This window comes from Cygnus olor, chromosome 21, assembly GCF_009769625.2.
Source record: "Cygnus olor isolate bCygOlo1 chromosome 21, bCygOlo1.pri.v2, whole genome shotgun sequence".
Taxonomy (NCBI): domain Eukaryota; kingdom Metazoa; phylum Chordata; class Aves; order Anseriformes; family Anatidae; genus Cygnus; species Cygnus olor.
In genome coordinates, this window is record NC_049189.1 from 2858820 (window position 1) to 2872696 (window position 13877).

At 47.5% G+C, this 13877-nt stretch overlaps 1 protein-coding gene across 3 annotated transcripts in view; it reads left to right on the forward strand.

Annotated features, from left to right (window-relative positions):
• The window catches only part of DVL1 (dishevelled segment polarity protein 1), an 82985-nt gene that overhangs the window by 35561 nt on the left and 33547 nt on the right, over window positions 1–13877 (forward strand). For all 3 annotated transcript variants that reach the window (XM_040533344.1, XM_040533345.1, XM_040533346.1), the window contains exons 2-4: window positions 362–431; window positions 7901–8022; window positions 13440–13552. In XM_040533344.1, coding sequence (XP_040389278.1) covers window positions 362–431; window positions 7901–8022; window positions 13440–13552 — 305 coding nt within the window. The remainder of the gene's footprint in view (window positions 1–361; window positions 432–7900; window positions 8023–13439; window positions 13553–13877) is intronic.

Below are 13877 nucleotides of genomic sequence, written 5' to 3' on the forward strand. Positions count from 1 at the left end.
GGGCTGGAGGCTGGAGGCTGTTCTTGCCAGCAGAGGGGCCTTAAAGCGTGGGCTCTCAGCTCCGACACAGGGCCTGCTTAGCACAGTGCCGTTTTAATCACCATCAGAGCTTAAAAAGGTGGAGAAAATGATTGAAGTTACTTTTGTGCCTTCCGATTTGGGATGGTTATTTGGAAAGCTACCCTTCCACCCTTTATTTTTGCTTGCTTCCTTTGCTCTAATAGTGCCTTACCTGTTAAATACAGAAGACATGCTGACACCAATGTTTAATAAAAATTTGTATTTTTCCTGGACCATCTAAGAAACCCTTCGGATCTGATACCATGTCAAACTCTTGACTTTCTTTCTATCTTTTTTTCAGGGTGGTGAAGGAGGAGATCTCAGACGACAATGCAAGGCTGCCGTGCTTCAACGGAAGAGTGGTGTCCTGGGTACGTTGCTTCGTGTCTCTGTGTATGTATATGTTGTCTGACACAGCGGCAGGGTAGCTGGTACATGGATCCTGATGGTCAGAAGTCTTGCTTTCTAATGCACGAGCTTAACTTGAGCCCTCCTGTGTACCCCCAATGTGTACCGAGTGTTAAGCACTTAGATTTTGTATTCAGTTGAGATCCTAAAAACCAGGAGACCGTTCTCCCTTCAGCCTGTACTCTCTTAAAAGGCAGTTGTCGCTGAGAAATGCATTCAGAGGAACAGCTACTGTTTTCTTTGTAGGACCTGCGTACCTTGTTTTTTTGCTTCTGTGCTCCAGCGATTTGACTCAGCAGCAACAACTGACTAATAACCAGTGTGCTCGTAGATCTGACCACGTATTGCCACCCAGCTAAGTGCCTCGGTTGGAAAACCAATGAGTGTTTCAAACCGATTGTCATGCTGGTGTAAATGAACACAGGGGATCTGTCTGCCCGCCCTCACAAGGGAGGGGAGATTCCCCACGTGCCGTGCCCCACGGAGGAGCAAATCAGTTGTCGGAAGGAATCTTTGTTCTCTGGAATAAAATAATTGGTATTAGGGAATAAAAGTAGTGTTTAATCAAATAAAAAACCAGGTCTTGTCTTGAGACCTGATGGTGCTGGTGGAGTCCCGTGGGAGGCAGTGCAAGGTTTGTTCTCCGTGAGGTTCTTGGCTGGTGGCCGCTGTCCTGTGGCAGCAGAGCATCCCGTGGTGCTGGCTTCTTCAAGTCGTTGCCGAGCAGGCGTGCTCGTGGTACCAGGCCCTTTTTTCTTTAACCGAGGGGCTGGTGAAGGTTTGAGGAGCCCAGTGCTGCAGAACATGCTGCTTCCAGGACGTGTGTGAGCTACAAACGCTGGTGGTGCTGGTTTTGTCTTTGGTCCGAGGGCTGCTGGGTGCTGTAGCGAGGTGTTCGGACTGTGTGGGAATGGGCTTCGTGTGTAATTAACAAGCTGAAGGGAGCATCCCGAAAGCTCCAGATGGAAAAAGGCCATGAAGATATCATTTATGTCGCCGTAGTGTGAGAGCAGCATCTGGTTTGAAAGCAAAAGGATCGAAATGAAGCAGTGGCTCTTATCGGGGAGCAAATTGATCCTGAGAAGCCCTCTCCTCCTTCCTAGCGTGCAACACTTGGGCTGTATTTACCCCTCAGTGTCGTTCCCCTCCTGTTTCTTCCCCTTTCTCCCACGCTCTGTCCTGAGAAGCACCAATACAAACGTCAGGCTGGTGCTCGGATCGCCTTCTGCATGCCCGAGCCGGGTCTCTCTTCCCCCCCAGCACACTCAGAGGCACGGCTCTGTTTGTTTTCGTCGGTGCGGGCTGGTTAAAGACCGGGTCTTTTGCACTGGTGATTCAGCACCCTGATGATTCAGCCTGAGCTCCTCTACCCGATGGTGGTGGCTCTTCTGTGCAGCAAAACAGGCCTCAGGTTGTTCCAACAAGGGACAGCGCTTCTGGAGTTTGAGGAAAAACAAACCCTAACCCCAAACTATTCCACATGAATAAGGATGTGGATTATTTCATTCTGTTTTACATCCCAATTGTTTAACTTCTTCCTCCTTCCTCCTCCCCTTCCAACCAAAAACCCGATGTGAGCCACAGCCCGAGGGCATTTGATCTCAAGTTGAGAGATGAATTCTTTTCCCAGATTCTTAAATAACACGAAATATGAAAATATATGCCTTTTTCTCTGTTTTCCGCCTGAAAAACAGGAGAGAATAAAGAACAGTAAAATCAGAACGAGGGGAAAATGTATGCAAGCACCAAATGTTATGTTTCAATTCTGCGGTTGTTACTGTCAGGTTCAGAGAAACATTACAATTTCTGAAACGCATTTAAGGGTGAGTTCAATTTTCTGATTGTGATTCCCGTTCCAGGATACGTTACTGGCTGCTTGCCAAATGCAGAAAAATGTGTAATCCCTGCTCCTAGGACTTGCACCTTGTTTCATATCTTTCCCCCCATTCTTGTGTGAAATTCGGTCTGCTGCTATCTGGTTTTTATGTTGCAGGTTTGCTTGGAGGCTGCATCCAGGATTGATGTCTGTGTTTCTTTCTCCTTGTGCCATGTGCATGTGCGTGGTGGGAGACGCAGCTGCTGCTCCAAAGACCTCAGCCTTCCATTTTCCTTGTATTTCTTGACTGTTTGCTATTTCCACCTTATAGGTAGGAACTGAGACACACAAGTTTTCTGTGGTTTTTCTTTCTTTCCCTGCAAGGTCATGTAGGAAGTCTTCTGCAGCTGACAGCAGCTCTCTCAGAGTCTGATGACTTAATCTTAAAATCCTCCTCCTTGTGCGCAGGTAGTATGGATGGATAAACTGCTTCAAAAGACTTCTCTTCTCTCCTTTTCCATCCATCAGCTTGTTTCTAAATTTAAATGCGCACCCCAGTAGCAGGGATTCAGGTTGCAGCTCCCTTCTCAGAGCTCATTTGGAGCACCTTTTGCAGATGATGTTGACAAGAGCTTCTGTTCCCTCTGCTCAACAATCAGCTGAAACATCTGTGTCTGACCTGCATTACCAATCGCAAATTACTTTTTCCACGCTAAAACCCATAAAATCGTGGCGCTTATTTGCCTCTATGTGCTGCTAATTATTGGGGGAATTTTATGTAAATCTTGCTGTAAGTTAATTGTTCACAGTTTGGATCCCTTTCATATCCTATGCAGTGGAACTTAACAGTTAATTGCGTCTGTATATTTCAGGGCAAGCAAAGTTGATTTTTACCTCTTGGAAAAAAAACATATTTTGGGCAGGGCTGCTTCCTTGTTCGGTTTCCAGCCCGAGGGACCTGAGCTTTCCTTGTCTTCCTTGCTAGAAAATGTGCAGCCATCGTGAAAGGATCCAAGCTGGTAGCAGACAGCTTGGATTCTTTCTCAAAGCCATCTGTGATAATTGTCATCCTCGCTGCAAATTGCTGCGATGTGTGTATGTATTTCACTTCCAGACAACATATTTAAAATTGGAACATGAGGCGCAGCCGCTGCAGCTCAGCTCTCTCCTCCCCCTGGCTCCTCTCTGCACTGATGCAGTGACTGCTTTGAAGTTTACAAGATGACTGACGTTTGGAAATCTGAGTTTCATCTTTTTTAATAACATTTGAATCCTTCTATTTGTCATAGCTCGCAACTTTGATCTTGGTGTCATAGGCAGGACTGATTTTCATAGGGGAAAATGTTCAAGGGAGGATCTGCAAGTCTTCAGCTGCTGCTGACTTTTGCTGCCCTGGGAACTCAACGCACACTTAGATTAGCACTGGCTTGGAGTCGCTGCTCCCAGGGAGACATCTGGACCTCCTCCCCAGTCCCCCTGTGTCCTGCTTGTTTTTCTTACACGTTGTCCTTTTGATTTTGGGGTGGGTTTTTTTGAATCACTGATTTGGGGTGGAGGGCTACTGCTTACTAGGTTTATAGTTTGCATTTTTGGTGGTGGACCATTAAGATTCTCCAAAATATAGAGACTGTCATTAGTTCTATGTCCTAGTCCTTCATCCAGTAGTTATTAGTTACAGCCTTCGCTGCTTCCTGGACAAGATTTAGCAGCCAGTGTGACGGTGGGGCCTCGGCTGGAAAAGCAGCCAGCACTCAGGACGATGGAATGAACTGAATCGACCGTCGCAATGAGTTCCACACTTCCTTATTAACTGCCTCCGTGTGAGCCACACAGAAGACGTCCACATTTCCCTCTGAAGCGCAGTCCTTTGGGGTGCAGCTGGTGCACAGCCCGCAGGCGTGCTCCTGAGCAGCACGGCATAGGCAAAGGAGTGCAATAAAATGCTACGGCCGGTCAGGGCTGCAGGGGAAGCTCGGTGGGGGGAAATACAGTTACCAGGGCTGGCTTCTGCCCAGGGAGCTGGGGATAACGCTGCTTTTCTTGGGGAAACGCGGTGAGAAGCCTGGATGTGGCAGTCCCGTAGCGCGTTATCTTCTCCGTTCAAAGCGGTGTAACCTTGGAGCCTTTTATTCCTACCATAGCTCTCCAAAGGAAAGGACACAGTTTGTCCTAAAGCTGGTAGGATGCTTAATGCTCTACAGAGCATTTAATTTGTTGTAGGAAGAGTCGAGCACATACCTAACGCCGCGAAGCAGGGACACGCGTGCAGCCGGGGCCGTTGCAGCGAGGTGAGTTCAGGGAAGGAGGCTGCACCCCCCAAATCCCTCCCCTTCTGCAGGCACCATCAGACTCTCATCAAATCCAAGGCATTTCTCAGCGTGGCTGGAAAGGGGCAGGGCTGCTACTTCGCTACGGAGGCTCCAGCTGAGTCCAGTTTCTGCTGGGTTTGGTGCTACGCTGCCTTTCTGATGGCTGGGGTGTTCGGGGAAAATCAGCTACGTAGTGCAATCTTAATAATTGGGCTGCACGTCCTGTCTTCTACTGCATGTTTTCTTTTCTGGCACAACAAAAGCGTTCTTAATGCTCGTCGCAGTGTTTTTGTTAATGTGGTCTGCAGCCATCCAGATGCGCATTTTTAGCCCAGTGCTGTTGAGCACAGCTCGGTGAGTCAGGAACGAGAGCTCTGATGAAGGGTGAGTGCTCCGGTTGTCACCTGCCGTAAATCTGGACAGCCCGTGTTTGGTTTTAACAACTTAATTGCTTCCAGATCTCTCGCTTAAGTCTCTGAAGTCAGGTCCTCCTGCAGGACCTCCCAGATCCCGTTATCACGAGCAGGATCGCGTTAGGCAACCCATCTAACCCTTACGCTCCTGTTTGTTTTGGGTTTTCTTTGTTTGTTTGCTTTCATTCCTCGGGGGCAAATTTTCACCCCAAAGGATGCGTCTAAATCGCAGGCAGCGGATTCAGGTCTGAGGTGGGGTGTTTCCAGAGTGCAGCCAAAAGATGGGTTCCCTCTTCCCTTTGTGCTGGTGCAGGCACAGGGTGAGGCTGGCTGCCCGCTAATCCCACTGCCGGTCGGTGAGGAGGGGGCACCCAGGGCCTTGTCCCTGGGGAATCGCAGCCCAGCCCGGTTTGCAGGGATGGATGCAGTTTAGATTATGTGTAGATCTTTCCTACGCTCCGTTTCTTCGCTTCTTTTTATCCCCTGGTTTGATTTTGTTGCTGAAAGCACTTGCCCAGAGATTCCACGTTTATGGCATGTGCTCGTAGGAATAACGCACCAGTCCCCTCCTGTACCCTCCCCTCTCCTCCTCCATCCCCTTCTTTAACAGCTAGCATCTGTCTGATGATCATGCTACAATCAGTCTTTGATAAATTAACCGATCACAACCGGAGTCCCTTGCACAGGGCTAGCTCTTCGCGGCTAAAAAGGGAGGGAAGCCGAGCCCTCGCTGCCTCTTAGTCAAAGGTAATGATCTACATCGGTCCTTGAGCATTTACTTAATTAAAGGCCTTATAATCATATTATTTAGAGCGACTCAGCAAAGGGATTAGGTGGCTCAGGGGACGGTAATTGGATATAAACCTTTTCACCTCCAGGCCACGAGTTCAGGGCTGACTTCTGGTGGCAGTGGACAGCGAGGGGAGCGTGTGGCCAGCGGGCTGTGAGTGAATGAAGGGATCGCTTTTAGCCTCCTTTCTGCTTTGCAGGGTTTGTTCCCCCATTCTTACCAAAACATTCAACATATAGTGAGGGAAGGAACTAGATGAGGATGTGCAAAGTCTGCATTTGCTTTTAGGACTCCTCCTGTGCGAGGCGAGCAAGTTGCTTCCTTCAGCCTCGATCTGTCCCCAGCGCAGCGGTGCCAGCGGCGCTGCTTCCCCGTCCTCGCCGCCTCCTTGCCCTCCTGTTTGAAGCCTGGGCAGCCCTCGGTGGCCTTTCCTGCACAGGCGTAATGCAACACCGATTTTTAAACACTGATATTTTAAACCTTTTTAAATACTGATATTTAAAATTTAGTTTTCAGGTGGTGGAGTTCTGTTTTCACTTCAGGCCGAACCCTCGTGTTGGTCATCTGCCTTCACAATTTGGGTAAGAGAGGACAGCTTTGTTAGGCTCTCTAATAACAACAAACAAGCAACATTTCTAGGAGGTGAAGCTGAATTAGAAGTGGAACAGAATTACCACATTTTGTTTGCAGAGAGAAGTTAAAAGGAATCTAGGAGCCGTGCGCCTTGGTTGGTTTTCTGTGTTGATGCTTTATGCAGTGTGGTATGCTTTATGCCCCAGGATTCCCGTTTCATTTATGCATGTTAATTCTTCTGATCTACATTCCGCAAAATCGATAGTGTTCTGCCTTTCTATGTTAGGAAACCGAGGCGCAGATGCTGATTTTCATATCAGAAATTTACTGAATTATTGGCAGCAAAAGTGTACATTCAGCTAGGAATTTTTTCCAGCATTAGTAGGATTTTGAGAAAATTGATGCAGAAAGCCACTTTCACCCAGGTGTGTAAAAGGATCTTTCAACACAAAGCATCTCTAGCCTTTTTTTTTGGAAAAAAATTACAGAAAAGTAATAAATTAAGTGGATGGAGTCAGGTCTTACTAAAATGTAAGAGCCACTGTCAATCAGGGTATTATTATGAGCTCCAAATGAGGAGGATGGGGATAGGGAGACAGACTTGTTCGTCTTTCTCTCGTCTATTTATCTGCTAATTAGAGGTGTCACAACAGGCATGTAGATGGCCTTGCTGTCCTGCATTTATTGGAAACGAGACTGAGTCTAGAAAGCCTCTCGTGTGCCATGTCCGTACCTCGGACCCATCACCCAGCAGCCTCCCTCGTAGTAACTGAGGATGTTTTCAGGTCGTTGTGAATTACTGAAGGGTGCATGCTGCACAGCCTGGTTTTCGTGGTATGGTTGGAAAATGAATTTCCTCTCCTGCAGCTCGGCCTTAAGGGAATGCTAAGGGACAAAACGGGCCCAGGACGCACGAGTATGATGAACGTCAGGCATCTGTTCCTCCAGATGTTTATGGCTCTTGAGACTGGTGGATTTTGTTTTTAGTGCAGACTCCTAATAGGGATGGGGGCGGCTCTGAGATACGGTGCTTGGTCCAGACCAAATTTTGAATTTTCATACATTTGAGGGTCCTTGTCTAAGAAGTTGTAGTACTGGGGCATCGTGCTGTCAAGTTTCAGGTTTGGGTTTTTATTTTTGTCAGGACAAAACCAGGCTGAAAGCGCAGCATTGCAACGTGCGTGCATTTTGCAAGGAATGCTGACGATTTGCATGCTTAGGAAACTCCGAGGGTGCTGTAATGACAAGTGACGCGCACACGTGCACTCCCTGCCCCGAGTGCTCGCTTGTTCCGAGAGGAGGAAAACCTCTGTGGTGTTCCCTGCGTATCCTGGCTGATGGAGTTCTTGTGCTGAGGCTGAATGTAACCTGATTTTGTGGAAGATTGGCAGGAATCCGTCCAAGTAGGCACTAAGCACTTCCTTTCCTCTCTTAGATAATCACAGAGTGCACAGCAAAGCAGTGGCCGACCACCTGTCGGAGCGGAGAAACTCGTACAAATGTGTGTAATTCTCTTTTTTTCTCTTGACAGCTGGTCCTGGCTGAAAGCTCCCACTCCGACACAGGCTCGCAGTGCACCGAGAGCCACGCAGACCTTCCGCCTCCCATCGAGAGAACAGGTGGCATCGGAGACTCCCGGCCTCCGTCCTTCCAGTAAGAGCAAGTTGTCTTTTCTTCCTTTTTTAAACCAAAAAAACACAGTTCCTGTCTGTTTCTTGCCCACATTCCTCCTTGCTTCTGCAAGCTGACCATTTATTGGTACTGGTAGAAAAATAGTGTACTTGGTAGAACTGAGGAGTTAAAAGGGAGGTGGGAAGAAAAGGAATCTGTCACTGTTGGAATGAAATATATATCCTGTGTGTCTTCTGTGTTCTTAAACCTTACACACACCAAGCCTATACGCTGCTAAACTTCAAGCAGTTCAAGTTCTGAATTTCACCACTTACCGTTATTTTAAAATGTGGTGAATGCAGAGAGAGACTTTGAACTGCGAATCAAGAAGCAGAAAATAATGTGAGCTGATGCACAGCGAGTAAAAGTGATGGATATTCAAGCTTCTGCAAGGGCTGGTACAGCGCTGGAGCGCCCACATCAGAGCAGAAACCAACGTTCCTGTCTCCTGTGCTAGCTGCCAGAAAGCTCTGCTTATTTTTTTCTCCACGGATAACCAGATGGTGGTATTCTCCGAGGTTTTCGTGCATCTGTTGTAAATTTGGCGTTAATGTCCAGAAGCCCTCTTTCTCTATGTATAGTAAATAAATCTGCCCCATCTTTCCTACGGCATGAAAAGTGGCATTTGCTTAGCTAAACTGAGCTTTTGGGGCCACTCTGGTCTTCGACTTGGCAGAGTTTCTCGTGCTCGTCACATCTGTGAGTGCTGACGCTCTCTGTTGAGCCCTTTTTGCTGCAGGGATCAGAGTGTCAGGCAGCCCTAGGATGTAGGGATTAACATCTGCTGCATTTTCCAATCTTGGCTGGCACCTTGCGTTTTGCTCTGAATCGCTGACATGAACAAATAGCCAGAAGGATGGGCTGATGCAGGGAGCACAGCCCCGGTGCTAGCGCGGCAGTGGTTTGCATGTTTTGAGATGGAAACCCTGCCTTGATGTGCCCGTTGTGACGTGTTTCCACTGCTTTCTGAGATATCTCGTGCCTGGAAGAGCCCTGAGTGTTCTCTGCGAGTCTTTTACAGATAAATGGTTTCTATGGGGGACAAGAAATCTTGACAAGAGAAAAATACAAACCCTGCCTGACACCGGGCTTTTAGCAAGGGTTTTACTGCCCTCGTGCGTCCAGGAATTGCTTTGTGTTGGCTAGGGAAGGCTTCAGCGAGCATAGTCACATGGCTTGCAAGCATAAGTAATTCTTTGTCTTCCTGACCTGTACCTAAAGGTAATAACTGCGAGATCTTTTTAAAAAAATAGTTATATTGTAAGTCAGGCACAAGAGTGTGCTTGCGGAACCACACTGCTAATAATCGTGTGTTTCAGACCGGAGAAGTTTAAGCTGTGATGTGGTGCACCTGCTGCACTCCAGCATCCTACAGTTCCCGTCGGTGTCGTCGTGCCGTCAGTAAGCACGCAGGGCTGCAGGTGATGGTGTCTGCACGTTACGAAGCAAACGTGGGAGGCCTCAGAGAGGTGAAGTAACTTACACAGGTCATGCTGAGTCAGGAGTAGCAGCACAGGAGGTCGTGTTTCCTGGCTTGTGTTCTTGTTCCCAGATGAACCGCCTTCCTTTTTTCTCTCTCCTCCACCCCTCCGTCTCTTCTTGTTTCAAAATGCAGTACAGAATCTGGCTTGTGGGTCGGCCTTCTGGTCGGAAACTTGTTCTCCCTTAATGCTCTTTTTGATTCTTCTCTTCACACTTGAATCTCTTAACATTTTGTAGTGTTTTCTGTTCTTGGGATTTGTCTTTCAGTCCAGAAGTGAGTCTAATGATGCCCTAACCTTATTTTCATAGCACACGGCAGAGTATTTCACTCGGTTATTTGGCACGAAGCCACTTCATTCTGTTTAGCTATTAGCATTTCATCTAAAATGACATCTATTCTAGATGTAAAGATTCCAAGGGATAATGAATTCCCTGGATTTTGAAATGGTTTGTTTCTCTTGGATAAACTAAGTAGAGCTGCTCACATTTTTCATTATAAAGCGTGGTTTCCAGAGCTTGCATCATGACTGTAGTTCACTCCTTACTCACTTACAATTCTTTGGCGTTCTTCTAAATGCTGTATCTTGGGATTTTGGTGTGGTGATTCTGCAATAGTGTGTTTAGAGCCATTTCTGCACTCTGTGTGCTTGGAAAGTGGTTCCTGGTAAGAGATGAGTAGTGCAACCCTGTAACCTGCACAGCCCAAACCTGAGTATCGCTGTTTGTTCACCTATCACGTTCCTTTCTGAGAGAGACTTACCTTCCTGGCTCCTAAATCCCTGAGGGGTTTTTTAAACGCAATTAAACCTAACAGATCTGTCATCTCCTGTCTTCCTTCTTCACTGATGATTGGGGCCTTATTTATATAAGAAGCCCCAACCAAGCTAGGCGTTGTGTAACTGTACAAACAAAAATGTTCCTGGTCTACAAAGCCTACAAGAAATGGATGGAGCAGGCAGGCAGGCAGGCCATACCGTCCCAGGGAATGAGATAATTACCAGATGCGAGGAGGTAATCTCAACTAAGCTGTCTGACAGCACTGATACTTCACTTCAGCATTGATTCAATGCAAAGAAAATTTACTTTTTCCCTCCCTGGTGAGGGTTCTGAAGCTCAGCCTGTATTTCGTGCTCAGCCACTTCTGCTCAGTGGTTGCCAAATCTGCGTTGGTCTGAATGGGTGAGGCTGCTCCTGGGTTAGTGGTGGAGGTGCAGGAGTGAGCTGAGCAGAGTGACCTCAGAGCTGCCTTACTGCCACTGGCACACAGCACTTGGGCTTGTGCACTGGAAATTGAATTGAACTGAATTCACTCAGCAATGAGAGAGAAAGAAGCCAGCTGCAAGGTTCTTTCTGGGCCCTTCGTTAGGCTGTACACCACCTTCTGTAAGCTGCTTTAGCCGGGGGAATGGTTTAGGGCTGGATAGTAACAGCAGTAGTCACGAGATGGTGCTGCTGAGATGGCCGGGAGCCTCGCAGGCTGGCTAGCACAGCTCCCAGCTCCCTTCTTTGTGTGTGGTGCTGCCTTAGGAGATGGTCAGCCCCTTTCCCTTTCAGTTTTGCTGGCAGGAGAAATGCAAAGGTACCTGTGACAACACTGAAATACCTGCTCACATGTCGGTAGCCTCATCAGGGCTTAAAGCGTGCATTCAAATGTTTTCTTGACTAACAGCCTCTATTTCCTAACTGCTGTGGTGGGCATGTCAGTACATCTCATTCATACAAGGAAAGCGTGTGGGTGTGCAGTTGCAGAAGGCTTTTCAACAATCCTCTTCAATGCAATGCTGTGCACGTGTGCTCGCTCTGTTCCAGCTGATGTTCACTGCTTGGGACGATCCCTCAGTGCGTGCCCAGCCGTCAGGGTGTGCAGTAAGGAAATGTCCAAGACTAGCCTTAGAGAAAAGACTCTTGGTGAGCACAGTGGTGTTCTGGTGGAGTGGCAAGGAAAGAGGGCAGGAACAGCAGCAGAAATATGTGCTGGCAGCAAACTTCTGGACTGAGGTTCTTGGTGAGAACATCCTTGTACGAGGTCTCAGAGGTACTGTGCTCTGCTTTCATCAGTGAAGAAAGCCGCCAAGATTCATGTGAGTTCCTCGCGTGCTTTACACCGTTCCTGTGCCTGAGTAAAGAGGGTGCAAGTTGTAGATACAAGCAAATAATTTGGGGGAAAGAAAAGTCTCTTGCCTAACCTCTTCTGGTTTCATGCTTAAGAGCAAAAATGAAGTACAGAAGCTCTTAATGAATTAACGTGCTGCCCAAATCCCTTAATCTTTCATCTTGACTGTCACTCGGTTGACACATTGCAGCAGGCCAGAACCTGAACCAGGAACCTCTGTCTGGTGCCACTGTCAGGCCCTGGAGACTCACCATATCCACTTGGCTTGGGCTCACGCGCTCCAGGAGTCACTTCTCGGTTTGGTGCCAATGTTCCTGCTTTCTTAGTTTCTAGAAACTGAGCTCAGAAGGGCTGGGTTCTCACTCCACCTGATGGGGGGAAAAGAAGCTGCAAGTCCTTGGGGTGTATGGTAGGAAGGCTCTTTTTTTAGCTCTTCCACGAAAAACCATGGGGCCAGTTGGTTAGATCCTGGGCATCTGCATTAAATATGTGTGGCAGGGCATGCCTGGAGTTGTAGGAGCAATGCGTCGATGACTGGTGCTTTGGTGGAAGTGTGCTGGTGGCCAGTGGGTGTGCACAAGGAGGACCTGTCGGGCGTAAATAACAGATGCGAGAGGCAGATGTGGTCGGGGACTGCTTTTCGGTGGGTGCTGCTTGCGGGAGAGCGAGGATGAGCATCAACAGCAACTTTTTAAGAGAAAACTTCCACAGCAGGGCATTAGCCTATGTCAGATCCCAATGGCCCTTCACAGGGACTTAGTAGGGTAAGCATTCTGCGGCACTGGCAGAGCTGTGGAGCTTTCAGACGGCTGAGAACATGAGGAAAGGGCCAGGGTCTCTCTGAGTGTTTCACAGACACGCACTTAATTATTTCGAGCTTTGCCATGACTTGCAAGACTTGAGCCTTCAAGGTCAGCGTTCTATATTAAACGTGGCTGCAGTAAGGTATGGCTTCTGCCCTTTGGCTGACAGCAAGCCGCAGGGGTAGCTCAGGTTATGGTCAGGGAAACAAGCCTTGGTGAGGTGAACAAGCACTTCAGGAAGCGTGCTGAAACACAGGGTTTGGTTTTAAAATATATACATGGATGTTGCAGAAAAGGTGACAGTTCACGGTCCCAGTACTTCCTTGAGAATAAGCCCCTGGTAGAGCATGTCCTCTGCTGGAGGAGTTCATGCGTATTTCCATGTGTTTCTTGGATTGTGATCTTTGGAATGCCCATGGGAGGATTTGAGAGATGCATAGGAACTTGGCGGGAGTTGGAGGCTGAGATGAGTTTTAGGGTTGGCAAGTTTTCTTCTTCCAAAAAACAGCATTGTGAGTTTGTTCTTGTGTTAGGCAGGTATGCTGCAGGTTTGTGATATTAGAGCTGTCATTGTGGGACTGTGCTGAAATCCCATGTCCTGTGAGAGTATCCGCAGCTAAAGCTGTTTTGTTGTTGTCATGTCAGCGCCTGCTAAAATCATCCCTTTTCTTAGCCCACCAGCAGGCTTTTTTCCTATAGAAATTCCATGCAACAGTCCTGTGGCAGCTTTTTCAATGTTACGATGATGCTCCCTGTGCAAATAGCACTGTGTCTCAGGGCATGGATATTGAACTGTCTTTTGAACTGTCTTGGGGGTGAACAGAGCAGTTTGGGGACCTTGTGCTGCAGCTGCCAAGGCTGCAGCTAATCCTCATAACAGTTTTCTGGCTTCTAAGCCAATATGCTCACAAATGCAACTGTTTTTATCAAAAAGAAATGAGGAAAAAAAAAAAAAGAAAAAAAGATGACTCCACTGTTTCTTCCTATGTGTTTTCTAACAGCCCAAATGCTGCCAGCAGCCGGGATGGACTGGACAATGAAACAGGAACAGAGTCGGTTATTAGCCACCGGCGAGACAGACATCGACGGAGGAATAGAGAAGGGCATGAGGATGGTGAGTCCTATGTCATTTTTCCCCTTTTTCTTTATTTTTTGTATGTTAAGCTTTCAGTGCAGCAACTACTTCTGCATGGGTACTGCAGAAGAGAAGTGTGTATACATTTCTGCATACTTTCAGGGACCATTATTATTATTTTAATGGAAGAATTTGATAATTGCTTTGAGACACTTTGAAGTTCAGCATTTGCTAAGAGGTCTGGATAACCTGCAGTCAAGTGGCAGGGAGATTCTTTTTGACAATATACAGAACTTCCTGTAGTATTAGAAGACAATTAGCCTGGAGATGAATAACAACTTAGCCAGTGTGAGCTCTGTACCAT